Raw genomic sequence first — 23,070 nt, 5'->3', positions numbered from 1 at the left:
CACAGCATACAAATCACAAAAATCTTTGACTCATTCATGATCCAAAAGAACATGCAAGACATTCACCAACATAATCCAGTCTCCAGTATTACAAAAATATACAGAAAATGTAAGATGAACTCCCATGACTGATCATTTAAATTACCTTGTCTCCGCCATTCCTCTGTTAGTAAAACTGCAAAAGTAGACTAAGAGTGTAGGCCCTTCATTTAGAGGAAGTGTGTTTCATCACGTGGCATATTGAAACCACCATGTCTCACAGCACATCTATGAGTTAAGTGCCTGTTTCATGCTGCAGCCTCCCCATTTCCTGAACCATGACACATACTCAGAAATTCTCTAACTGAAAAATATGTATTAACATCATTCTTAAGAGTTAACACTTTGTGCAAGAGTTTTTATTTGCATGAGATGCTCTACATTACTGCATATTCACCTCACATCAAAATCCATATTATTCAGAGGCTTGGTTTACAAGAAAGCTGCTGTGGCTTTCCTCCTCATTTTCATGAATTGTATTTATTAATGTGTGCCAAAACAACTCACCACAAGAACTGTCTAAAATTCAACAACAGATTATGTACAGTGAAGGTGTATATAATTCGAATGAATTCAATTTATTTCTGTAACACATTACATACTAATGAATGCAGCATAAAGTGTTTCAAAATAAAAGAAGTAATAAAATACAACAAAACCATAACATACAACACAAAATAGAACATAGGAATAAGACAGCAATGCAGTAATACAGGGATACAATAAATAAAGCTGTTGTTATAAGCGCACAATGTAAAAATCTAGTTAAGCAATGGGAACAAAATTGTTTTCTTTTTCTTTTTAAAAGTGGTAAGTGACTGAATATTTCTAAGATGTTTAGGAAAGCTGGGGTCACATGATACAGTTGAGTCATCAGAGTACTTAATAAATGATGAGAGCAAAATACTGACATTTCTCATTAAATAACCTTCAGTAACATTAAAGTGAAAATGACAATTGTGTTGCAAAAATGATAATTTCTACAATCAGTTGCAATATCTGTCATATCATCTGTTTTATCATATCATGCAGCCCTAGTTTCCTGGTGTAAATTTTGACAGCGTTTGAACTCCACAACTATTTAGCAATCATGTGCTAGTGGCTACAAGAAACATATTGATGTTCTGACCAAGAAATTATCTATATATGTTGGCTTGTTTTCTAAGCTGAGACATTTCCTTCCTCTCGAAGCTCTCCTAACCTTGTACCGGTCTCTATTTGTGCCTCATTTAAATTATTGTAATTTTTTATGGTGTAATACATATCCAAGTTATGTTGAGAAATTACTGATCCTACAAAAGAAAGTAATACGAGTTATATCATGGAGCAAATTTAATGCTCCCACTGATCCTCTTTTTCATAGTTATAAGCTTCTGAAGCTCACTGAGAGTAACATTTTCCATAATGCCTGTGTAATGTATAATGTAATATTTAGACTCAATGACAGACTCTGTCAACTCATTCCAATTTATTTTCCCACTCACGAACATAACACAAGGAGAAAACAATTTTTAAAGGGAAAGAAAAGGAAACTGAAATGTACAAGTTTCAGTATAACCTGTAAAGGTCCAAAAATTTGGAATGAGATTGACAGCACTATAAAAGAGTCTGCATCTCTGTCTATATTTAAAAAGAGGTTAAAACAAAAGCTGCTATCTAATTATGTCTAATTACATTTATAACGGAACTGTTAAAAAAAACTGCTGAGGATCTAAATTATGTACTGCTCACTTGAATGTATTAATGTATGTATGTATTTCTCATATATAACATGCACTGTATCTAGGGAATCCGAGGGGATCTTAGTGCTTAGAGTAGGTTATATAAGGAATTGTTTTGTTATGTAATGTATGGTTATTCTTTGTCTTTTTTATGTTTTGGGCCCCTGTTTATAAGCTACAGATAGCTTCTGGGGAGTCCCATTTTACAAAACTTAAATACTGATTTTAAATGGTATTTGTATCTCAAATGATTTGTAAATAAATAAACTGAAACTGAAACTTATGTGGCAAGTGGAATGATACCTTGTTCTTTCAATTGTTTAAAACTATGCTCAAAGGGTTTTTTTCGAATACAGACACTGTCATCAGGGTTCCCACACCTGACTGTCCAGGCCTAATTCCTGACATTGACCCAACGCAGCACAGTTTGAGACACAAATCAAGATTAAAGGGATAGTTTGGATTTTTTTGAAGTGGGGTTACATGAGGTGCTTAAAGATGGTCAGCATATTACTTACAGTGGATGGTGGACAGCCTTAAATGCGCCAATATTACATCACAACACTAAGTAATAATAACTGAAGCTGGGAGTGCCAGTGTGAGGTCAGTAATAAAAATTGCACAGGTGCGGACAGGGTCAGCAGCAAAACACATAGCCACGTAAGAAAAACTTAGTCAATTTAAGTGTAGGGATATTTTGATTTTTAAAGCCACCAATCTTCTTTGGTATTTTACCTTGAACAACACACAAGAGTTGCTTGTCTACTGAATTGTTTGTTTGTGGTACTGTGTGACTTCTGTGAATCCAAACTAACACTATAAACACTTAAGTTTCACAAGAATATAAAAAATTGAATAGCTTTGTTACTCAATTCTGATTGATCAATTACAGCATTCTAAGGTCTATTACTTCTGTGTGTCCGACCATTGCTATATATAACAGACTATTAACATTTTGTGCGAAATTATTGTTTTTTTGTTGGCAAGTAACTAGGGATGCAACGGTTCTCGGTATTTTACCCAACCGTTCGGTACGTCCTGTTCGGTTCGGTACACCCAGGTGAACCGCGGCATTTCAGTACGCGCGACATTAAACTTTAATGTTTAATATGTAGTTATTGAGCACGCATTATGTGTATTGGGTGATACACGGGGCTGCTTAGGACCCGGGGGATGTGTTCTGCTCAGCGTCTCTCCACAACCATGCAAGAACCAATCAGAATTTCCCTGAGGTTCCCAGGAGCCAATCAGCGCTCTGAATGCAGACGCTGGAGAAGTGAGGGGAAACTACAAACAACTTTCTCAGTTGCATGATAATGGCGAGTGAACGCGAGACGGATAAAAATAAATTTGAAGAGGCACCTCCATCGTTTAAATCCGCTGTGTGGCAACATTTTGGCTTCAGCGTCAAGTATGACGAGCAAGGAAAAAAGACTGTCAGCAAGCAAAGCACGGTGTGCAAGCATTGCTTTGCAACTATTGCCTACGCGACAGGTAACACATCAAACATGTCGGCCCACATGCGTCGCCATCACCCGGCTGTAACCCTAAGTGGAGCAACACGGAGAGCTGGTTTGTCAGCGAAAACACAACCATCCATTGCTGCAACCTTCCAACAACAATTTTCTAACAATTCGGAAAAACACAAGGCAATAACAAAAGCAATAGGCGTATTCATAGCGAAAGACATGCAGCCCTACTTGGTGGTGTCAGACAGAGGATTCTGCTACATGCTAAAGGTACTCGAACCTCGTTATGGTATCCCCTCCCGCACGCATTTCAGCAGCAAAGTCATTCCTGAACTTTACAATGTGTGTAGGAGTGAAGCTGAAATCGAGTTGACACAGGCCCCCTTCCTTGCTCTTTCTACTGATAGTTGGACATCCAGGGCGACAACATGCTACCTTACAGTGACTGTACACTTCCTATCAGATTGGGAGCTGAAAGGCTACGTGCTACAGACTCGTCCCGTTTATGAGAGCCACACCAGTGCGCACCTGGCACAAGAACTGATGCAAGCTGTCACAGAATGGAAGCTGGAGAGAGAGCATATCACTATTCCAGTTACCACAGATAACGCTCCTAACATTGTGAATGCCATCCGTGACACAGATGTCTTTGGGCCACACATTGGGTGTTTTGCACACACCCTGAACCTAGCAGCCAAGAAGGCTGTGGCTCTCAATGCAGTGTCACGTCTCCTGGGGAAGGTCAGAAGAATAGTAGCATTTTTCCACAAAAGCACCACTGCTGCTCAAGTTCTGACCAACAAACAACACATGCTTAACATACCAGAGCACAAACTGATCCATGATGTTGGAACTCGGTGGAACACAGCACATGACATGCTTGAACGTTATGTGGAGCAGCAACCAGCCATATTCTCTGCCATGGTAGACAAAGCTGTGAAAAAGACAGGCAAAGAGGACATAGCCATGCTCACTGACAGTGAGCTGAAGCTGGCAGAAGACCTCATCCAGTTGCTTAACCCACTGAAAAAAATGACTACACTGATGAGCAGTGAATCAACTCCCACTTCATCCATGATTCTCCCTCTGAAGACAATGACTCTAAAATCCATGACACCACATGCACATGACAGTCCAACTATCAGGGAAGCCAAGCTAACTATCATAAAGGACTTGGAGAAAAGATATACAGACCCAGATCTTCTAGACTACCTGCACAGAGCTACAGTCCTCGACCCCAGGTTCAAGTCATTACCTTTTCTTGATGAAGCTGCCTGTGACCAAGTCTACAAGGACCTCATAAAAGAAATTGTGGAGCATGAACATCAGGTATTTGATCTTCTTTTAATGTTAATTTAAATTTAAACTAGCAGATATTTTATCTCAGTATTCTGATGTTGAGGTGATTATTATGGGTGACTTCAATCTCAATTGGTTTAACAACAGTTCTAGCTACCTGAAAGAGGTCACACATAATCTAAACCTAACCCAGCTGATTACTGAATCTACTCGGCCTAATCCCAAAGATAACTCCAGGTCTGCTCTGATTGACCTAATTTCCTCTAACAGAAAAGACAAAATTACTGCTAGTGGTGTATTCGATCTAGGCATTAGTGATCACTGTCCAATAGCTTGTATAAGGGATAGCAGAATAAAGAAAACTAAATCCCGCATAGTTATCAAAAGAAATCTAAAGAACTTTAATGATGAAGCCTTCCTGCTTGACTTGCTCAACAGTGATATTTACTATACTTCTGAAATACATGATGTAGATCTGGCGCTGGATTTCTTCAGAAATTCGTTTCTCTCAATTGTTGATAAACACGCCCCCTTTAAAAAATTCAGAGTGAAGGATAGGCAAAACCCATGGTTTACACCTGAATTGTCATCTCTATTCAGAGATAGAAACAGAGCCTGGGCTCTTGCCAGAGACTCTCGTGATCCATCCGACTGGTTGGCATTTAGACAAATCAGAAACAAGTGCACATCAGCTGTCAGGAATAGCAAAATAAATTACTACTTGGAATTGGTCACAAGCTCGTATTCAGATCCTTCAAAATTCTGGAGGGCAGTGAAATCTGATAAAACCAAGAGCATTAACTCTCTGCCTACAATGGTCAGATTAAACGGTTGCCAGATAACAGAACAATCTGAGATCTGTTTGGCCTTTAATAATCACTTTGCCCAAGCCGGTCACTTGTTTAGTGATGAGGCCCGTAATGGTGATGATGATGATGATGATGATGATGATGGTGATGGTGATGGTGATGACGATGATGATGGTGATGATGATGGTTATGATGACGGTGCCGACGCTGGTGCTGATGATGATGGTGATGATATTGTTAAAAACAGACCCTCCTTTGTTGCACATTGTAGAGGGCACCTCCCTGTGTTTTCCTTTAAGCCTTTTTCCTGTGACGCTGTTTATGAATTGTTACAATCCATTGATACCAGGAAATCAACTGGAGAGGATAACTTGGACCCATTATTTATTAAATTAGCAGCACCACTAATAACAGAACCGTTAACTTATATACTTAATCTCTCCAGGTCAACAGGCATAGTCCCTAGCATCTGGAAAACGGCCCATATCTCTCCTCTATTCAAAGGGGGGGACAAAAGTGACATTAATAACTATCGCCCTATCTCCAAGCTATCCTGCCTAGCAAAAATTATGGAGACACTGGTAAATCATCAGCTCAAAGCATTTCTAGCAGAATATTCTATACTGAGCCCATTTCAATCAGGTTTTAGAGCAAAGCATAGTACAATCACAGCCACCACTCTAGTTGTAAATAACATCATATCTGCCTTGGATAGAAAAAAACACTGTGCTGCTCTCTTTGTTGATCTTTCCAAAGCATTTGATACAGTTGACCACTCCCTACTATTGCACAGATTACACAGTATTGGTCTGGAAGGAAATGCATGCAGATGGTTTGTGAGCTACTTGTCAGGGAGACAGCAGTGTGTGAAAGTTGGGAGAGCTCGCTCAGAGTTACTACCTCTAACTAAAGGTGTCCCACAGGGATCTATCTTGGGCCCTATTTTATTTACAATTTTTATTAATGACATTGTTCTATCTTTGCGTGATTGTCAAGCTCATCTCTATGCAGATGATACTGTTATCTACTGCATTGCAGATTCCCCACAGCTCGCTGTTGAGAACCTACAGCTTTCATTTAACGTCCTCCAGAATGCACTTATTGATCATAAACTGGTATTAAACGCTAACAAAACAAAATTCATGTTGTTCTCTCGGGCCAGAGATATAGCCCATAATAACCTTTGTTTAACAACTAAAACTGGAATCAGCATTGAAAGAGTTACAGCATACAAATATCTCGGGATCCGGCTCGATGATAAATTCACTTTTAAATTTCATATAGAGAATCTAGTGAGTAAACTGAGGCAAAAACTTGGGTTCTTATATAGGAACAAAACCAGCTTTCCAATGATTAGCAGAAAGAGGGTGGTGGAGGCAGTCTTTCTGTCCGTTTTAGATTATGGAGATGTGGTCTACAGAGGTGCTTCTCCTTCCACCCTTAAGCCTTTAAATGCAGTGTACCACTCTGCTCTTAGATTCATTACTGGTGCAAAATATGATACTCACCATTGTATTCTTTATGATGCAGTCGGTTGGCCGTCGCTTAACGAAAGGCGCGACAAACATTGGTTTCAGTTTATTTTTAAAGCCTTAATTGGTAAGCAACCTCTCTATATTACATCCTTATTGGAATGGAAAACAGGGCCTCACCTGACCCGCTCCAATGATTTAATGTTTTTAAGAGTCCCCCGGGCTAGCTCAGAACTGGGGAAGACTGCCTTTTCTTATGATGGGCCAAAATCCTGGAATGTTCTCCAAAGCTTTTTAAAACTGGAAAGTCTACCCACTTATGCAGAATTTAACTCTATTATCACTAGCCACTGTGTTTCTAATTGTAACTGTTTTAATTGAAGTCCAGGCGCATTTCTAATTTTACATAAGCCAGTTTTATAACTTTATGTATTAACGTGTATTATGTGTTTTTCCCTTTCTTCTGTTTATTATGTGTATTTCTTGTCATTATAATGTATGAGGTATATCCTATTTGTTGTTGATGTATTTTAAAGTGTATCTCGGCGGCATTGTAAAAGAGGGAAACCTCAACTGTCTTCCGAGAATAAATAAAGGTTTCAATTCAATTCAATTCAATAATTTGTAATTGATTGTCATTTTTTCTCATCATGTGCATTAATTAATTATTGTTATAATTATTATTTATTTCTAATATGTTCTTGCAGTTTGAAGCAATGCCAGCAGGATTATCCACAGAGGCAGAACAACCATCACCAGCAGTATCCCCTCCTCAAAAGAAGACTGCCATGTCAGAGTTACTTGGGGATCTTTTCAGAGCAACAGAGGAGCAGCAGTCCAAACCACCTACCAAAACTATTGAGGAAGAGGTTTCCTTCTACAAAGCAGCTGATTGCCTTCATGTAGATGGTGATCCTTTTCAGTGGTGGAAAATAAATCAGTTCAAATTCCCCCATGTCTCAAAGCATGCACAAAAGTATCTCTGTGTCCCTGGAACCTCTGTTGCAAGTGAGAGAGTTTTCTCCACTGCAGGTGATATTGTGAGTGCAAGTCGCTCTCGTCTTGCCCCAGAGAATGTGGACATGCTTGTCTTTTTACAGAAGAACCTCAAAGTAAAAGAATAGCTCTATTATGGGGCACTAATTGCACTTTTGGCAAGTTTACATTTTATGCTATCTATTTGTAACAGAGGGCTTGCATTTCCCATAAGACTGTAGGTTACAATAAGGCTAATTGTTCTAATATGTTGGATGCTGCTTTTAATGTTTATGTTTACATTTTATACTACCTATTTACAATAGAGGTCAGTACAGGCACTCCCCTGAAGTGTGTGAGTCACAACAATGTTACCAAACTACCCTGGATGGTGCACTTTACCATGTTCATGTTTAAGATTGTTTATCAAAGTAAGCTAAAGTGTTCAATTATCTATTTGATACTGCACATTACTATACTACCTCGCCAATTATTGACAGATGGCAAGTTGGACAGTTGTCCACGCTTTGTGATACATTTTGTGATTTATTATACATTTTGTTGTTTATTCTATTCTTTGATGGTGCATTTATAACAGTTAAGTATTCTCTTCAAGTGTGGCTGACAATAAGTCACATTACTTTATACTGCACTTTACTATATTTAATATTGCCTGTTTTTGACACAGGGCAAGAATAAGTGTTCCTTTGGTATAATAAATGTTGAGATTTGACTTCATCTGTGCCTTTTTTTACATTTAATACTGTGTGAGTAGTAGTTTATTTGAAATTGAAAGGGCAAATAACCTACTGCATGTTAGAGCAAAAATGATATATTTAAATATCGAAACTGAACCGTCACCGTGGGCCATTGTCATGTCCTTGAAATTATTATGTTTTGTTGGGTTTTGTTTCATGTCTTAGGAATTATCTTTTGTTTTGTTAGGTTTTGTTCTTGTGTCTTGTCTCGTGACTTCCTGTTTTATTTTGATATCCCATTCTCCTCTTGTGTCAGGTCACTTGCCCTTCCCCTTGTGTGTTTCCCTCTAGTCTGATTGTCTGCCACGCCTTGATTGTTTCCACCTGTTCCCCATTACCTTGTGTGTGTATATATAGTCTGTGTTTCCCTTTGTCCTGTGCGAGTTCGTCCTGCTTCGTCTTGTTTGGTCCTGCTTCGTCTTGTTTGTCCTACTTTGTCACGCCTAGTCAAGTCAAGTTTCGTCAAGTCAGGTTTTGTATTTCCTTTGCTACTTTGTTTGCCATAGTTTTGCTTTCATGTTCTTTTTGATACTTTGTCTTGCCTTTGTTTGTTATTCCTCGTTAAGAGAGATTTTCCGTTGATACTTTTGTCATAGTATATTTCTGTTGTCACTTTGTATTGATATTTAAGTTGTTACTTTATTATTAAAAGACTGTTTAGTTGAACTCTTGTTTGAGTCGTGCAGTTGGGTTCTATCCTTGTAGTCATAGTTCTGACAGCCATGAATCGTGATACGAACCGAACCGTGGGCACACTGTACCGTTGCATCCCTACAAGTAACCATTTAATAAACAGGATAATGTACAATGAGCAGGTCATTACTGCACAATAATCCGTTGCTCACGGACTGATTTTCTGGGCAAGACCATGAGCAATGGATTATCAACTACGAGTGCAACCTGTTGGTGTGGCAAGATCTGTAAGAACCTGAGAGGTCTGAGGATCCACCAGACCAAGATGGGTTGTACTGGGAGCAGGCAAGTCAAGCAACGCACAGAGCCAGTGCCCAGCACTGTCTCTGGTGGGACGGAGAAGCAGGACCCGGAGGCATCCCACAGTGTCCAGAGCCCCCAAGCCCCGCCTGCTGCACCTAGCATTCCATCAGAACATTGCTGGGTCTTATGGCCTGCTGCACGCAAGAGTTCAGCGTGGAGGCAGTTTGATGAGGATGTTGATTCAGCTCTTGAAGCATCATCGAAGGGGGAGCAGACCAGCGACTTCAGCTGATGTGTACACAGATCATCAGCATTGGTGCAGAGAGATTTGGTATACAGCCGAAAGCCAGCACAAGAGCCACCACAGCCGTCAGATCGAACAGGCGCCAAATTAAGATCACCCAGCTCAGGAAAGAGCTGAGGTTCCTGAAGCAGCAGCATTTGCCCCCCTGCAGAGAGCTTATTCCACCACCAGAACCCTCCACCCAATTCAACATCACTGAGCCCACCCTGGCAGAGGTCAGGGAAGTAGTCAGAGCGGCACGAGACAGTGCTGCTCCAGGGCCAAGTGGAGTGCCATACAAAGTGTACAAATGGTGCCTGAGGCTCCTGCAGAGGCTCTGGAGACTCATCAGGGTGGTATGGCGGAGGGGGAAGGTAGCCAAGCAGTGGTGCCAGTGGTGTTTGGATTCCGAAGGAGGAGAATGCAAAAGACATCACACAGTTCTGTACCATCTCTCTGCTTAGTGTGGAAGGAAAGATCTTTTTCAAGATCCAACCCTCAATCCAGGCGTTTATGGATGATTTAACTGTCACATCGACATCAGTGGCAGGATGCCGCTGGCTCCTCCGTGGTTTGGAGAAGCTCTTCATGTGGGCAAGAATGTCCTTCAAGCCGGCCAAATCCAGATCCCTCGTCCTGTGGAAGGGGAAGGTGGAGGTCAAATATGGCTTTCAAGTGGATGGAACCTCAATCCCATCAGTGGCCGAGGAGCCAGTGAAAAGTCTGGGCAAAGTCTTTGATAGGACACTGAGACACAGTGGCAGTACAGTCCACTCAGAGGGAACTGAAAATCTGGCTCGGAGCAGTGGATAAGTCAGCTCTGCCGGGAAAGTTTAAGGCATGGATATACCAACATGGGATCCTGCCTAGACTTCTCTGGCCACTGCTGATCTATGAAGTCTCAACATCCACTGTAGAAGGCTTCGATAGAAGCATCAGCCAGTTCCTTCGGAGGTGGCTCAGCCTGCTGAGGAGCCTCAGCAGCATTGCCCTTTACGGGCATACCAACAAGCTCCACCTTCCCTTCACCAGCCTAACAGAGGAGTTTAAAGTCACCAGAGCCAGGGAGGTGCTACTCTACAGAGACTCAGCGGACACCAGGGTTTCCTCTGCAGGCATTGCTGTGAAGACTGGGTGGAAGTGGCGGGCTCAAGAAACAGTTGAGCGAGCAGAAGCCAGGCTGGGGCACAAGGTCTTGGTGGGCTCTTTGGCGGTCGGACAAGCTGGGCTGGGGACTCACACAAGTCCATGCTTTGACAAAGCTTGGGGGAAAGAGAGGAGGCAGCTGATCCAGGGAGAGATCCGGGCAGAGGTGGAGGAGAAGTGTCACAGCAGGACAGTGGCCATGTGTCAGCAAGGAGCCTGGACGAACTGGGGTCAGGCATCAGCACGGAAGATCACCTGGACAGAAATCTGGAGGTGGGAACCAGCAAGACTCCGATTTCTGATCCAGTCTGTGTATGATGTCCTGCCAAGCCCATTAAACCTGCACAGCTGGGGGCTGGCAGAAACCCCAGCATGCCCACTGTGTCAGGCAAGAGGTTCCCTGGAGCACATATTAAGCTGCTGACCTAGAGCCATGGGAGAGGGGAGATACACATGGCGCCACAACCAGGTCTTGAAGGAAGAAGCTGATGCCATCTGCACAGGAATCCAGCAGGCCAAACACCAGCGTCCAGCAAGGTGCAGCATTTCCTAATAGATAGAGGCAGCTGTAAACAGCAACTCCCATGTCCTGCAAGGTAAAATTACTGTTTTTGCTAACAGAGTCTGGTTGGGTAATAGAGAGTGAAAAAGCTACACAGTTGCTGGTGGTGGTGGTTCACTGAACATCATATGTGGTGTGCACATTTAAACACAGGATCCTTGATGCCGTTTCAGTGGTTTATTTCACTCAAATATAGTGGATGATTTTTTCTATACAGGAATTCAAAAGAAAGAAAAACAAATGTTACAATTCTGAATATCAAACAGATAATAAAGAAAAATAAATTAGTATTTGACTTACATCATTAATGCATCCACAACTGGAATATTATTCTTCCAACAGAGTTAACTCAGGTATTCATACTTCATACTAAACAAGAAAACAATGTTACTCTTCAATCCATGATACATCAAATAAATAAACAGAAAAAGGGAAAAAGTCCGTAAACAACTCACATGGGTTCTCCTTTGTCTCACTGGTGTGGAGGGAAAAGGGGTTGGTGACCTGAGGGGAGGACCTTTATAATTTGTGGGTGGTGACTACCAGTGATTGACAGGCTTGTGATACAGACTTGTGATTTAACAGAGAGACTCTGCCTCGGTTGCATGCCCTCCTCATTTACCTGCACATTCAAATGCCTTATGTCCACACGTTCTGTGGGTTGCGACAAATATTATGATACAGGCCAAGCCCATTTCCGCCTATAATTTTATTTAGCAAAATTGCAAAATTTGCGTGACCCAACTTTTTGAACTCCTCCTAGGTCATAAGTCTGATCAGCACGAAACTTCGCACACAGAATCTACGGACCCTCAAAGCAAAAAGTTATCAAAAGAATTTTGATACAACTAAAAATGCCAAAGTTTTAAATTTCCTGTCTGACATGTACAAAATAGGAAGTGCCTTGTATGTCTGCAACAATTAGACTGACACTGTATATGCAAAATGTGGAGCAAATCGGCTTCTCGGGGGCGCTGTTATGCTTATTTATTTATATCTCGGGAATCGTTAGTCCGATATACACGAAACTCAGGGCAGTAATTTCTCATACCATATTGAGACTATGGGCTCTGTCTTTCACACTGCGCTAGCCGCTGCCACTCCCCACTACCCGTGGACTGAATATTACACTATCTCCCCAAATGTCTTTCACTGTTCTTGGCCTGTACAGACCACCCTCGTCAAAAATTTCCTTTTTTGACCAATTAAATCTTCTACTAAAAGAGTGTGATTTTGATAAAGAGATAATATTAATGTGTGACTTAAACTGCAATTGGGAAGACAAGCGCAACAAAAGTGCCCTTAAACAAATTACAGAAACCTTTGACCTGACCCAGTTAGTTAAAAGGCCAACAAGAATAACCCAGTCCTCTAAAACACTATTAGACTTAATATTCTCTAATAAACCAGAGAGAATTGTTAAGACTTTCAACTTGATCACCAGGTTATCTGACCATAATCTAACCCTTATTGTTAGGAAACTGTCCAAAAAATGTTTCAGTCTTGGGGCAAGAAAGCCAAGTCAATTTAAAATACCTAAGCGGGAACAAAATAATTCTGAAAATGCAATTAAAGGGATAGAATGGAATAATATTCTGTCCTATTCTGATGCGAACTCTGACTATCAGGCCCTTTTGTCCACTATCAAAAGTGTAATGAATACTAATAAGTAGTGTAAGTTCATTATGTCCTGAGTAAATTCCTGTAGAGTTTTCTTTTAAAGGACAAAATTAAAAAATTTGATGTTTTAATGTAATCAATACTGTAATAAATAATACCCAGCCACAGACAAAAAAAAACACCCTTCCATGGATGGGAGATGATTTACTTAAAATGATGAGGAAGCGTGATGCGACCCTTAAGGCAGCTATAAAATCAAAACTGACAACTGATAGACTGAAGTTTGTGGGGATACGAAATAAGGTTACAAGAGAAATATGGAAAGCAAAGACAAATTTTTTTGTTAATATTATTGACCAAGCAAAGGGAAATTCTAAATTGATTTGGGAAAACTTGAATAAGCTGACTGGGAAACATAGTGGGGGGAAAAAGTGTCTTGAAATTTCTGTGAAAGGTAATATTACACAAGACAGAACTCAAATTGCAGAAAGCTTTAATTCTTACTTTGTGGGGAAGCTCTGTTGCAAACTCTGCAACAGAGCTTCCCCAATAACCTGAGTATGTGTTCAGTGGATCACAATCAACCCGTTTTTGAGTTGTGTGAAATCACTGAAACAAAGGTGACAACAATTATAAATTCCTTGAAGAACTCCAAAACTAAGGATGTGTACAGCCTTGACACAGTGTTCTTGAAAACTTTTAATGAATGCTTGTCCGGACCAATATCGACCATTATTAGATCATGGAAGGAAGCTATAATAACCCCTATATACAAAGCAGGTAAAATCTCTGAAGTAGAAAATTACAGGCCAATTAGTATACTACCTGTTTTGTCCAAAATTTCAGAAAAACATATAGCAGAACAACTCTTAAATCACCTTAATACCCGCTCAATTGGTCTGTACCCCATGCAGTGTTGCAGCAACATTCTAAATAAAGCCTTTGACCCTGTGGATCATGCTGTCCTTCTTACTAACCTTTCACAGTACGACTTCTCCCCCAATACTATCAGATACATGAAAACTTATCTCAAAGGTAGAACTCAAAGAGTAAGGGCAAACGGTGAGCTATCCTCCGCGCTTATTTGTAGTTTTGGTGTCCCCCAAGGATCTATATTGGGACCATTGTTGTTTAGTCTCTACATAAATGATCTTCCATCTGTGTACAATGACTCTGACATCCAGATGTACGCGGATGACACGGTCATTTATGTTCATGCAGCAACCAATCAGCAAGCTGCAAAAAAGTTAACGGCAGCAATGACCCCAGTTGTTGAATGGCTGAATAATTCTTGTTTGCATCTAAACATTAAGACAAGTGTATGCATGATTTGTAGTAAGAGGTCGATGGATACCATAACACCTGATGTCTATGCTGACAGGGAAAAGTTGACAGTTGTGCCGGAATATAAATATCTTGGAATAAAAATTGATTCAAATCTTACATTTAAACAACAAATTAAATCAGTAGTAAACACAGCAAAGTTTCATTTATCAAATTTTCGTCATATCAGAAACTCACTGTCAACAAAAGCAGCAGTACTGTATTTTAATGCTATTACTATGTCACATCTGTCATATTGTCTGACTAGCTGGGCACAAGCCTCTTGTACAACACTAAAATCTGTACAAGTCTATCATCACGCTGTGAAAGCACTAGACAGGAAGAAAAATGCTCATCATCATTGACATAGCATCACAAATCAGAACTTACTGAGCTGGGATAATTTTGTTAAATTCAAAATGCCTGTCTTACCTATAAGATCCTGCATGGCCTGGCCCGACTAGATGATCTAGCCACAGGAAAAGCACAGGTATCATATGAAATTAAAGCTACAAGCAGCGTTGGATGGGCCCTCGCACCCGTGCCCCGCGTCCCCCTCGTGCCCGTCGGGGATGGTCCATTCACGGTGCCATTCACTCACTCACACTCACACACACACACACACACACACACACGCACGCACACTCACACACATACACACTCACACACACACACACACATACACACACACACACACACACACACACACGCGTACAGACACACACACACACACATATGCACGGGCAGGCACCTATACACACACACACACACACACACACACACATGCATGTGCATGCACACACACACACACACACACACACACACACACACACACACACACAGTTCTGGCCCAGTTGCTAGCGGCGCTCCGTCAGCAGATGTCGCCCTCAGCTTGAGTTTGAGTTTGACAGTTGTTTCTGAAGCCTGTCAGTCTTGACCATGGGGCTGAGTGGGGGAGGGGCAGTGCAAGCAGAGAACAGAGCAGAGAAAAAAAAAAACAGAGTCCCACCTGTTAAACTAGTCTTCACAATGGCCACAAACTTTTTCCAATCCACAGCTAGACCTCCTATTTTTGTAGGAGAATTGGTCCTCTTTCCATCTGCATAGGTTTGGAAGCTGTCAGACGTTTACTTTGGGGCCTAATTAGTGCCCATTGTCAGGGCAAGTGCCTGTTTATTCACAGCAGGCACACCAGAGTCCATGGGAAAAAGTGGAGGCGTTGGTTGTGGACACTCTGACTTTGATGGCTTCTGAAATCCAAACGGTTTGAAGCAATGTAAATTCCTTCAGAACTTTAGTTAAGCACTATGTTCTCTGTCATCTATTAAATTTTCAAGCCATTCAAATTAACACCCTGGGAGGAAATAGATTTCATGCAAAGTGGAAATTTGCGCGAAAACGTGACTTTCAAACGCAAATTGCGGACTTCCTGTTGGTTTTAGGTGGGGGGCACGAGCACAAAAAATGTCGGGCTTGATGAGATCTACGTTTCGGCACTGGTTTGGTCTTTCTATGACATTCCTGTGGGCCACAGCGGCTGCCTTTGCGTCCCTAGGTGGTGCTACCGAGCCCATTTTTGCACCGGGTCGTTAGTTAGTTAGTTACACACATACACACACGCACGTACAGGTACACACACACACACACACACACACACACACACACCAAAAGTTCAGAAGGAATTAGTAAAATTTTGAACCATTTGGATTTCAGAAGGCCTCAAAGTCAGAGTGTCCACAACCAACGCCTACACTTTTCCCCATGGACTCTGGTGGGAATAGCGCAGAATGCTAGGGGCTAATTAGGCCCCTGCTGACTAAAGTAAAAGTCTGACAGCTTCCAAACCTATGCCGATGGAAAGAGGACCACAATTCCTACAAAACTAAATATCATGGTGTGGATTGGAAAAAGTGTGTGGCCACTGTGAAGAGTTGTTTAACAGGTGGGACTCTGGTCTGCTCTGCACTCTGCCTTCTCTACTGACACACACTAGCTGCTGGCACATCCCCCAATGCACATACCCCTTAAAAGGAGTGACAGGTCATGTCAAGCACACACTAGGACATGCTAAGGGCGCCACCTGCTGGAGGAGCACCGCTAGCAACAGGGCCAGAACTTTGTGTTTGTGTGTGTGTGTGTGCCTGAGCGTGCATGTGTGTGTGTGTGTGTGTGTCTGTGTGTGTATGTGCCTGCATGTGCGTATGTGTGTGTGTGTGTGTGTGTGTGTGTGAGAGTGTGTGTGTGAGAGTGTGTGTGTGTGTGTGTGTGTGTGTGTGTGTGTGTGTGTGTGTGTGTGTGTGTGTGTGTGTGTGTGTGTGTGTGTGTGCTTAATGCCACAGCCACCGGGCACAAGTGGGCACGAGGCGGCACGGGTGCGAGGGCCCGTCCAACGCTGCTTGCAGCTTTAATTAGGGCCCGAGCACTGTCCCAGTGCGAAGCCCTATTGTTTTTGTAAGGTTTCTTTTTAGGGCCCGAGCACTGTCCCAGTGCGAAGCACTATTGTTTTTGCTTCGTTTTTTTTTTTTTTCTTATTATTATTACGCCTCTTTGAGGCTTAATTTGACCCCCTAAACATGCTCAAAAACTCACCAAATTCGGCACGCACATCAGGTCCGGCGAAAAATTCGATAAAATCAAAAATCGGAACCTCCCGGTGCAAAAATGGGCTTGGTAGCGCCACCTAGGGACGCAAAGGCAGCCGCTGAGGCCCACAGGAATGTGATAGAAAGACCAAACCAGCGCCGAAACGTAGATCTCATCAAGCCCGACATTTTTTGTGCTCGTGCCCCCCACCTAAAACCAACAGGAAGTCCGCAATTTGCATTTGAATGTCACGTTTTCGCCCAAATTTCCGCTTTGCAGAAAATCTATAAACTCCCAGGGCGTTAATTTTATCGGCTTGAAAATTTAATAGATGACAGAGGACATAGTGCTTAACAAAAGTTCAGAAGGAATTTACGTTCCTTTGAACCGTTTGGATTTCAGAAGCTATCAAAGTCAGAGTGTCCACAACCAGTGCCTTCACTTTTTCCCATGGACCCTGGTGTGCCTGCTGTGAATTAACATGCACTTGCCGTGAGCATAGGCACTAATTAGGCCCGAGCAGTCCAAAGTAAAAGTCTGACAGCTTCCAAACCTATGCCGATGGAAAGAGGACTAATTCTCCTACAAAAACAGGAGGTCTTGCTTTGGATTGGAAAAAGTTTGTGGCCGCGGTGAAGACTAGTTTAACAGGTTTGGACTGTTTTTTTTTTTCTCTGCTCTGCCTGCTCTGCCCTTCCCCCACAGAAGCAGAAACAACTCTCAAACTCAAACGCAAGCTTAGCGCGACATCTGCTGGAGGAGCGCCGCTAGTGGCTGGTCCAGAACTTTGTGTGTTTGTGTGTGTGACTGATTGAGTGTGTGTGTGTGTGTGTGTGAGTGAGTGTGTGTGAGTGTGTGTGAGTGAGAGTGAGTGAGTGGCATCGTGAATGGACCGTCCTCGACGGGCACAAGGCGGATGCGGGGCACGGGTGCGAGGGCCCGTCCAACGCTGCTTGCAGCTTTAATTAGGGCCCGAGCACTGGAACAGAGCGAAGCCCTATTGTTATTAGGGCCCGAGCACTGGAACAGTGCGAAGCCCTATTGTTATTGTAGTGTTTTTTAGGGCCCGAGCGCTGAACAGCGCGAAGCCCTATTGTTTTTGTAGTGTTTTTTTTTTTTTCTTCTTTTTCTTTTTCCTATTATTCCGTGTCATTAGGCCTTAATTTGACCCCCTAAACATGCTCCAAAACTCACCAAATTCGGCACACAGGCCAGGTCTGGCGAAAAATTTGATAAAATGGACAAAAAGACCCCCAAGGTGCAAAAATGGGCTCGGTAGCGCCACCTAGGCACACAAAGGCAGCCCCTGGGGCCCACAGGAATGTGATAGAAAGACCAAACCACTGCCGAAACGTAGCTCTCATCAAGCCCTACAATTCACGCGCTGACACCCCCGACCTAAAACCAACAGGAAGTCCGCAATTTGCGTTGAAAAGTCACGTTCTCGCCCAAAATGCCGCCTTTGAACAAAATCTAACTCCTCCCAGGGCGTAAATGCCAGCGGCTTGAAATTTTAACAGATGACAGAGGACACAGTGCTGAACAAAAGTTCTGAAGGATTTCGTCATTACTCGTTTAGTTTGGATGTGATAACACCTCCAAGTCGGAGGGGCCAGAACCAAAATCTCATTTTTTCCCATGGAGTTTGGTGTGAAGAGGCTGACATCCGGCACTAATTAGGCCCCTGCAGTGTAAAGTAAAAGTCTGACAGCTTTGAAAACTATGCAGATGGAAAGAGGACAAAAATTCCTACAAAAATATGTAGTTTTGATGTGGATTGGACCAGGTTTGTGGGAGCTGTGAAGAGTTTTCAAACATTTTTGACTCTGGTGTGCTCTGCTCTGCACTCTGCCTGGACATGTGACTCACTCTAGCTGCCTCAGGAATGCGCAATACACACCCATTGTAAGAGCTCAGAGGGAGCAGAAAACACTCTCAAACTAAAACTGCCAGAACTCAAAAACGGTAAAAGATAGCAAAATCATGTAAATGGGAGATTTATACATCCGAGTCTCGTGACTCGTTTAAGCTTTGAATCAAGTCGGTAACTAAAACGGTGACCGAGCTGTGACCCCTCAAACAGGGGTGGGTTTTCTGGATTTCTCCACTGGATTGAATGAGGATTTCTCTGTCTGCCTGCATTTTGGTGTGATCATGCCACAGCTGCCACTACTCAAGTCAGTCACACACTAGGACATGCTAAGGGCGCCATCTGCTGGAGGGGCGCTGCTAGTGGCCAGAGGGGCACCAGCAGCGAATGTACTACCAGTGCGTTTTTGTTGGCGTCGTGTGTGTGTGTGTGTGTGTGTGTGTGTGTGTGCGCACGTGTATGTGTGTGCACGTGCGTATGTGTGTGTGTGTGTGTTTGTGTGAGTGAGTGAGTGAGTGAGTTTGTGTGCCTGCATTTTGGTGTGATCATGCAGCAGCTGCCATTAGTCCTGTCGGTCACACACTAGGACTTCCGCGGCCTTTCAAAATAAAAGCCCAAAACTCTTTCACAATAAAAGCACCGAAAAATACCCTTAAAACTGGAACACACGGACGAATTGTCTGCGCTTCGACACGCGCGCCGTCCCCGACGTGCACGGGGGGGGCGAGGGCCCGTCCAACGCTGCTTGCAGCTTTAATTCTTCTCCTTTCTTCTTCTTCTTATTATTACGTCAAAATAAACCTTAATTTGACCCCCTAAACATGCTCCAAAACTCACCAAATTCGGCACGCAGGCCAGGTCTGGCGAAAAATTTGATAAAATGGACAAACAGACCCCCAAGGTGCAAAAATGGGCTCGGTAGCGCCACCTAGGCACACAAAGGCAGCTGCTCCGGCCCACAGGAATGTGATAGAAACACCAAACCAATGCCGAAACGTAGGTCTCATCAAGGCCTACAAATCACGCGCTGACACCCCCCCTCTAAAACCAACAGGAAGTCCGCAATTTGTGTTGGAATGTTCACGTTCTCGCCCAAAATTCCGCTTTGAACAAAATCTATCTCCTCCCAGGGCGTAAATGGCAGCGGCTTGAAAATTTAACAGATGACAGAGGACACAGTGCTTAACAAAAGTTCTGAAGGATTTCGTCATTACTCGATTAGTTTGGATTTTATAAGACCTTAAAGTTACAGTGTCCAAAACCAAAACCTCATTTTTTCCCATGGACTCTGGTGTGAAGAGGCTGACACTTGGCACTAATTAGGCCCCTGGAGTCTAAAGTAACGGCTTTGAAAACTATGCAGATGGAAAGAGGACAAAAATTCCTACAAAAATATGTAGTTTTGATGTGGATTGGACCAAGTTTGTGGGAGCTGTGAAGAGTTTTCAAACATTTTTGACTCTGGTGTGCTCTGCTCTGCACTCTGCCTAGACATGTGACTCACTCTAGCTGCCTCAGGAATGCGCAATACACACCCATTGTAAGAGCTCAGAGGGAGCAGAAAACACTCTCAAACTAAAACTGCCAGAACTCAAAAACGGTAAAAGATAGCAAAATCATGTAAATGGGAGATTTATAGATCCGCGTCTCGTGACTCGTTTAACCTTTGAATCAAGTCTGTAACTCAAACGGTGACCGAGCTGTGACACCTCAAACAGGGGTGGGTTTTATGGATTTCTCCACTGGATTGAATGAGGATTTCTCTGTCTGCCTGCATTTTGGTGTGATCATGCCTCAGCTGCCACTACTCAAGTCAGTCACACACTAGGACATGCTAAGGGCACCATCTGCTGGAGGGGCGCTGCTAGTGGCCAGAGGGGCACCAGCAGCGAATGTACTACCAGTGGGTAGTAGTGGGTTTTTGTTGGCGTCGTGTGTGTGTGTGTGTGTGTGTGTGTCTGTGTGTGTGTGTGTGTGTGTGTGTGCACGTGTGTGTGTGTGCACGTGCGTATGTGTGTGTGTGTGTGTGTGTGTGTTTGTGTGAGTGAGTGAGTGAGTGAGTGTGTGTGCCTGCATTTTGGTGTGATCATGCAGCAGCTGCCAGTAGTCCTGTCGGTCACACACTAGGACTTCCGCGGCCTTTCAAAATAAAAGCCCGAAACTCTTTCACAATAAAAGCACCGAAAAATACCCTTAAAACTAGAACAAACAGACGAATTGTCTGCGCTTCGACACGCGCGCCGTCCCCGACATGCACGGGGGGGCGAGGGCCCGCCCAACGCTGCTTGCAGCTTTAATTATTACGTCTCTTTGACGCTTAATTTGACCCCCTAAACATGCTCAAAAACTCACCAAATTCGGCACGCACACCAGGTCTGGCGAAAAATTCGTTAAAATCAAAAATCGGAACCCCCCCGGAGCAAAAATGGGCTCGGTAGCGCCACCTAGGGACGCAGAGGCAGCCCCTGCGGCCCACAGGAATGTCATAGAAAGACCAAACCAGCGCCGAAACATAGATCTCATCAATCTCATCTGGTAAGTGTTTTTCCTTTGTCAAGTATTGTATCAGTGACAAGAAGCTTCAGCTTTCGTACCATGCCATCTGCACTGGGGAAAACTTACATAACTCTGGCGAGTTTCCATTCATTTCTTGGAGAGCTATCATCTTGTAGGATCACAATATCATTCACTCGTGAGTTTCGTGTTGGCCTTTGCCATCTCTGTCGTTGCTGGAGGTTTAGCAGGTATTCCCGTTTCCACCTTTGCCAAAATTCATTGGCCAAGAATTGCACTCTTTTCCACCTTTTGCAGAGGTAAAGGCCACCTCCCGGACAGTTCCTGGCAGAACTGTCCGGGAGGTGGCAGAATAATCGATGATTTCATGGTTAATAAGTGGTTTGGAGTGAGAGGTTCTGGGCCTGTGGGATCATGAAGGTGTTCAACACTTAGTGGCCTGCTGTTGATTATAGCCATTGTTTCATAAAGAAAAGTCCTCAGAGTTGTGGTATCGAGTCTGCTTGTGCACTTATCAAGCATGGCAGTCAGGATACTGCAGATAGTTCTAATCTGGCGCTCCCAGACTCCGCCCATATGGCTAGCCGATGGGATGTTGATTACAAATTCACAACCAAACGATTGTTGACATTCTTGATCCATTCCCTTGAACAACTCAGAAAGCACTCTCCTGGCACCCATGAAATTTGTTCCCTGATCGCACCTTAATTGCCGAACAGGTCCTCTGATGGCTATGAATGTTCGAAGAGCATTCATGAATGCGTCTGTCGTTAAGTCATCTAGTGTCTCTATATGTACTGCTCTGGAACACAAGCAAGTAAACAGTAATCCATAACGTTTTAAGTCCTTTCTTCCCTCCTTTACAATAAAGGGGCCAAAGCGATCAAGGCCACAGTACGTGAAGGGAGGGGATGCTTCAGTTCTCTCTTCAGGCAGATTAGCCATTTGTTGAACTTCAGTAGTTCTGCGGTATCTCCTACATTTTACGCATTTGTAAATGTGTGAAGAGACCATGCTTCCACATCCTAAAATCCATATTCCATTTGCACGCAGTTGGTGATGTACGCACTCATGGTGATGTTTAATGAGCAGGGTTGACACATGAGATTTCTTGGGAAGTATTGCTGGGTGTTTCACATCATGGTGCAAGGTTGATTGGGATAGTCGTCCTCCCACCCTAAGGACACTGTTATTATCCAGGAATGCATTCAACTGATGTAACTTGTTGCGCTTATTCATGGTGAGTTCCTTCTGGAGCTTGAGTTTCTGGATTTCTTCAGCGAAGGCATCTTCTTGCACTAACTTAATGATGAAAATTTCAGCGTCCTTTCTTTCTTCCAGGTTAGTTGTTTCATTTGTTCTTGATTGCAGTCCTTTAAATTCTCTGACAAATCTTTTGAGCCTAGCCACCGCTCTTACAACTCTGGACCAGTCAGAAAATTTGGTAAAACGATGTGTCATCTTACTCACTTCCTTTGCCTTGATCGCATGAGGATAGGCCTTGCGAAGCTCTGGGTCAGTTGTCTCAACTTCTCCCACCATTTCCTCTTCACATGGCAAATTTTGTTGCCAAAGGAAGTTGGGTCCTTTCAGCCAGCTGGACTCTTTCAGCTGGATTGCAGTCATTCCCCTTGAGGCACAGTCAGCGGGGTTGTTTTCAGAGCTTACATGTCGCCATTGTTCAGGGTTTG

The 23,070-nt window shown here is 43.1% G+C and overlaps 1 protein-coding gene and 1 pseudogene across 1 annotated transcript in view; one reads left to right on the top strand and one right to left on the bottom strand.

The window, feature by feature from the left end:
• Positions 1-193, bottom strand: part of arhgap15 (Rho GTPase activating protein 15) — a 94,405-nt gene extending 94,212 nt beyond the window's left edge. Inside the window, exon 1 of the mRNA XM_030081389.1 lies at positions 146-193. Within this exon, the coding sequence (XP_029937249.1) occupies positions 146-159 (14 nt within the window). The 5' untranslated portion in view covers positions 160-193. The remainder of the gene's footprint in view (positions 1-145) is intronic.
• Positions 194-9,769: 9,576 nt separating this feature from the next.
• LOC115380153 (uncharacterized) lies at positions 9,770-11,460 on the top strand (annotated as a pseudogene).
• The last annotated feature ends 11,610 nt before the right edge of the window (positions 11,461-23,070 follow it).

Source organism: Myripristis murdjan, chromosome 21, assembly GCF_902150065.1.
Source record: "Myripristis murdjan chromosome 21, fMyrMur1.1, whole genome shotgun sequence".
Classification (NCBI taxonomy): domain Eukaryota; kingdom Metazoa; phylum Chordata; class Actinopteri; order Holocentriformes; family Holocentridae; genus Myripristis; species Myripristis murdjan.
The sequence above is the reverse complement of the archived record's forward strand: the minus strand, read 5'-3'. Positions and strand labels throughout refer to the sequence as shown.